Below are 5,000 nucleotides of genomic sequence, written 5' to 3'. Positions count from 1 at the left end.
TGTGTGTGTGTGTGTTTATATATATATATATATATATATATATTATATATATATATATATTATATATATATATATATATATTATATATATATACTATATTTGTGTGTGTGTGTGTGTGTATACACACACACACACATAAATCTGCGTGTGTGTCTGCGTACACTGTGGATGCAGAGAGTCATGGATTTCCATCTATTTTAAATGTTTTGCTTTTAATCCTACAAGAGATTCTCTGAGGCGGTATATACGAAGGGTTATAGAATTTTCTTTGTCAAATTTAATGATTGTCCTAAAATTGTCATCGACTCGAGTCCATCACTCGCATTCTCATATTTCAAAGCTGACCACTTAACTAGAATTAATATTCACTTGCAATAAACCACATAATGAAAATAATAGAAACTAAAATATTGCAATGCATTTCAGATATATATTGATTATAATATTACACGTCTAATAACTTCTATATGTAGATTGCGTAAGTTGTAAAGGCTCGCTGTGCCATTTGCATTTATCAAAGAATCTGCAGTAAACGAGAAAATGGACCAATTAACTTTTGACAACAAATAAAAAAATGTCATGCAAGTTTTCTTTATCATTACTGATGTGGAGTTACCTGCTATATAATTATAGCACTGTTAGTACCTGCATATAGACTTTATTGTTATGATTCCAGTGCACCTCAGGGTCTTTCAGAGAGATGTATACATATTACATATTTGCCACTGAACCAAATGGCTCCTTGAAGTTGATGTATGACGCAAGTAGCCCACGCAAAGGAACTCACAACACATTACAGTGACTCGAAGTGCAAGGATGCTGTCTGGCATGGGCATACCATGTGTGGATCCACATTGCTCTGGTCTCTGATGCCTTAATTCCCATGTGTCCTAAGAGACTGAAAAGAGCACCTCCCTAAGTTTGCTGAGCAGTGTAATAGCTCGGTAATTGCTGGAGTGCCAGCCAGGACCACTCTAAGTAGGAATGGCCGCACCCCTCAGCCGGGGAAGGGCACCAGACTGCCAGATGATAACCTGGATGAAGTACTCAAAACACTCCTGCATATCAGGATCAGAGATTGTTGGCTGAACTACAGACATCTTTGGGGACATTCAGCTTTCTCGGGGCTTGATAAGTTGGGCAAGGGTCACATACCATATGGTGGCCCTACATCTGCTCAGCAATATTTCTGCCATTACGTTCTTTGTCCCTCCGCAGTAGTGTCCTTCAACCAGGGATCAATACTAATGATCTTTTATCAGCCAAGTTGTTCATTGTGCATCTGCATATTTTGCAAGATAAAGTTCTGGCCTGTTAGACAGGCAGTAATGGACTACTTTGGTGTTAAACATTTCATGTTTGAAAGTGTCCTACAGTTTACAAAAGCTGTCAGGTCTGCCAGATATAGCCAAAGCAAATCACCGTGCAGACGCCACTCAGAGTCTGTCCTGATGAAACCCAGGTGCAGGCATCGGACGTACAGGAGGTGGACCGAAAGAGTAGCCACAACCATTCTACGATCGGTACCAGAGAACTCGACATTCTGGAAAATCCTGCTTCTTTGCTGGATACTCTAACGAGTTTTAATAAGGATGCGGTTATTGAAGTCGTCTTGTACAATTAGAATATCTTTTCAAGTACAGCTATCTGCCACAGGAACAAGTTTGACAAAGATCATCTTTTTCACATCAGGTTGCGTTGGTAAGAGTACATGTGGCAGGAAAAGACTCATAGGTAAATGAGTACCTTAGTCTCAGTACCATTAGGTATAGAGACTGGAAGTATCTCAACCAACTGAAGTCTGCTAGAGATGGTTATGGCTGCCTCCAGAAGATGGAGTCCTTCACAACAACCCTACTTGTAAAAGATGTAGCCATCTTCATTAAGCGGTGTATGTTTGCTTGTTAGTTTGTTTATGCGTATGCATGTATGAATGTAAATGCATGTTTATATCTTTAATTGTTTATGTATATGTATACATATGTATGTAGCCTGCATTATATATGTGTAAACCTTATCATCAGCAGGTCACGGCATACCACGCACGCACGCACAGACACACACACACACACACACACACACACACACACACACACACACACACACACACACACACACACACACACACACACACACACACACACACACACACACACACACAAAAACACACACACAAATACACACACAAAAACACAGACCCTGATAATCCAGATGTATTATCAGTAAGTGTGTTCACACCGAATGCGAAGCTACGCGCGATATGCTACGTCGCGCGCATGACTTGATCAGTCGCCGGGTCGGCGATTTTTTAGAAACAGCTCCGTTAGCACATGTGCACTCGAGTATTCTGGGAATCCCCCGGTCCCCTACCCCACGCCAATGAGTTGTTAGCCGCCTTATATTGCAAATCCTCTACAGTCAGTAAGATAATCTGAAATATGGTTTGACTTTTTCTTCATCGTCTTCCAACTCTTGCATAAGACAATGATATTCACCAAACTTCGTCCTTGCCAACTTTGTTTCTGCAGCCACTGAGTGATAGAGCACTTGCTTCAAAACAGAGCTCGGAGGCATCATTTAGCGTAGCTTCGCTCTCGGTGTGAGTCCGCCTTAATTATGCTTGTATACCTATAAGCACACCTGTAAGTAGATGTAAGAACGCATCCACACAGTCTTTTCACACTGAAACGTTAACAGTCACTCCAGTTTCACCTGTAATTCCGGCAATGAAAAGTCCTCCAAATCCAAGATGCGGTAAGTGCGCAGCCCGAAGGGGAAGGAGACCTATCTTGATAATCGAGTGCCTTTGCGATTTGCAGTTAATGTTCAATTACAACGGTCATCTGCAGAGGCCGAAGCTTGAAACTGAACTCAACTTCGCGGGCAGGACATAACCGCTGCTGGGCATATGAGAGAGTTTTAGTAAAAGCGTTGCTCAGACGAAACCATATGTCTCATGGTCGGAGCGTTTCTCAAGTCACGATGATACTCTAATATGACAGAAGCAACAGACTGAGCATGCTCGCCTCAATTCATTACTGAGAGGTTATATGGCAGTGACACCCTTGCCGGATTGGATGCCCTTCCTAATCAACCGCGGTTTGTACCACGGCGGCGACTTCCCCTACGACACTTGCGTTTGACTTCTCAAGGCGATATGTCGTTTTTCTTGGTAGGCAATCGAGGTGAAGTTCCTTGCCCAAGGGAACAACGCGCCAGCCGGTGACTCGAACCCTCGAACTCAGATTGCCGTCGTGCCAGTCTTGAGTCTGATGCTCTAACCACTCGGCCACCGTGGCCTCATATATATATATATATATATATATATATATATATATATATATATATATATAAATATATATATATATGTATGTATATATATACATATATATATATATATATGAGGCCGCGTTGTTCCCTTGGGCAAGGAACTTCACCTCGATTGCCTGCCTAGCCACTGGGTGGCCAAGCCAGCTCAGGTCAGTGCTGGTCCCAAGCCCGGATAAATAGAGAGAATGATTACCTAAAAGGTAACACCGGCACTCTCCGTGGAAAGGAACTGGGGACCCTACCACGTACTCACTCCATGAGCATCACAACATGAAAACTACAATTAAGTATCATGCTGTGACCACGGCGGCTCAGACATGAACCTACCGTTAAAAGAAGAAATGTATGTATGTATGTGTGTGTGTGTGTGTGTGTGTGTGTGTGTGTGTATGTGTATGTGTGTGTACATACACGCACACACACACATCCATATCACATCCACATCCACATATATATACACATATTTATATACATATATATGTATATATATGCATGTATACACACATAGATATATACACAAACGCACACACACATATATGTATATACTGTATAGGCAGGGCTCAAGTTCATTTATCAAATGTGAACAAATTGTATGAGACTACTTTTTATAGCCCTAATAGTTATATTTATACACGTACATATAACGTTAGGGGATTAGTCATTTTTATGCCAATTAATCAAATATGCATATTAATTGATTTTGATAAATTCATTCCCATCATTGCAACCTACATATGTCGGCCTACACACGTACCTGTATATAGGCCCCTAGCAACTGCCCTCGTTGTCCAGCCCAAAATCCAATTTTGGACTGATTTTTTTCATGACTTGAGTTTGTAATAACAGGTTTGTTCTTTTTCTAGTCAAATTTCTAGTTTATATTAATTATTAATGATGCTCATTTGCCTGCAGATTAACTTGCAGTAGTACTGTATCACACTATGTGTGTTCATGCTTCATTTTTCACCCTCCACAGTAATATTATGCACAGATTTACAAAAGTGTACTTTTTCCCTAGATATTATAGCATAGTAAAATAGTTCCAGGTTTTGTTTCATGAAGTGCTTGTGTAAGTATTGATAGTGACTGATATGCAGGAAAGAAATTATCATGAGCATAGAAGTAGGCTGTGGTAATTATAAAATTCTGTATGAAATATGAAACATAGATTAATTCTCTGTTCTTTCACTTTACTCTTTATGACAGGTTCCTGGGCGTGCCAGATTCGTGAGGCAGTGACCCGCCGCACCCGCACCCACTTCATTTGTTGTTCTACCCGGAGACTGTGAAATACCACCGCTGCCACCAATTTGCAGCACATGTGACGTCTTCTATACTAGGATGCCCCTCACCTTTCCATCTACCCATCCCATTGCTAGTATCACCTACTTGTACGAAAATGGACTAGATATGTGCCCTGCCTTTTCTCTATTCTTATTTCCTCTTTCACTCACCTTTCCCTCTTTCTCCACCTCTCTATGCTTGTCTTTCTCTCACTTGCATTCAACCTTCAGCATCCTTTAGCTGTTAGTGGATGTTGTGCTTCCTTCTTCTAAGATGATGACAACAGTAGTGTTGTTGTTTACCTGTTATGCTTCCATCCACTACAACTTCTACCGTGCCGCTACACTGTGATAATGTCCAACTTCTACACATATTGCTTCAGGAAA

At 40.9% G+C, this 5,000-nt stretch overlaps 1 protein-coding gene across 2 annotated transcripts in view; it reads left to right on the top strand.

The window, feature by feature from the left end:
• LOC119572019 (blood vessel epicardial substance-like) overlaps positions 1–5,000 on the top strand; it is a 52,538-nt gene that overhangs the window by 47,347 nt on the left and 191 nt on the right. For both annotated transcript variants that reach the window (XR_005228673.1, XM_037919060.1), the window contains exon 9: positions 4,537–5,000. This exon is cut by the window's right edge and continues 191 nt beyond it. Coding sequence is in view for 1 of the 2 variants with exons in the window: in XM_037919060.1 (XP_037774988.1) it covers positions 4,537–4,561 (25 nt within the window). In the remaining variant the exon portion in view is untranslated. The remainder of the gene's footprint in view (positions 1–4,536) is intronic.

The sequence above is a fragment of the Penaeus monodon genome, chromosome 4 (assembly GCF_015228065.2).
Source record: "Penaeus monodon isolate SGIC_2016 chromosome 4, NSTDA_Pmon_1, whole genome shotgun sequence".
Lineage (NCBI taxonomy): Eukaryota > Metazoa > Arthropoda > Malacostraca > Decapoda > Penaeidae > Penaeus > Penaeus monodon.
This window is presented reverse-complemented; position numbering and strand designations above follow the sequence as displayed.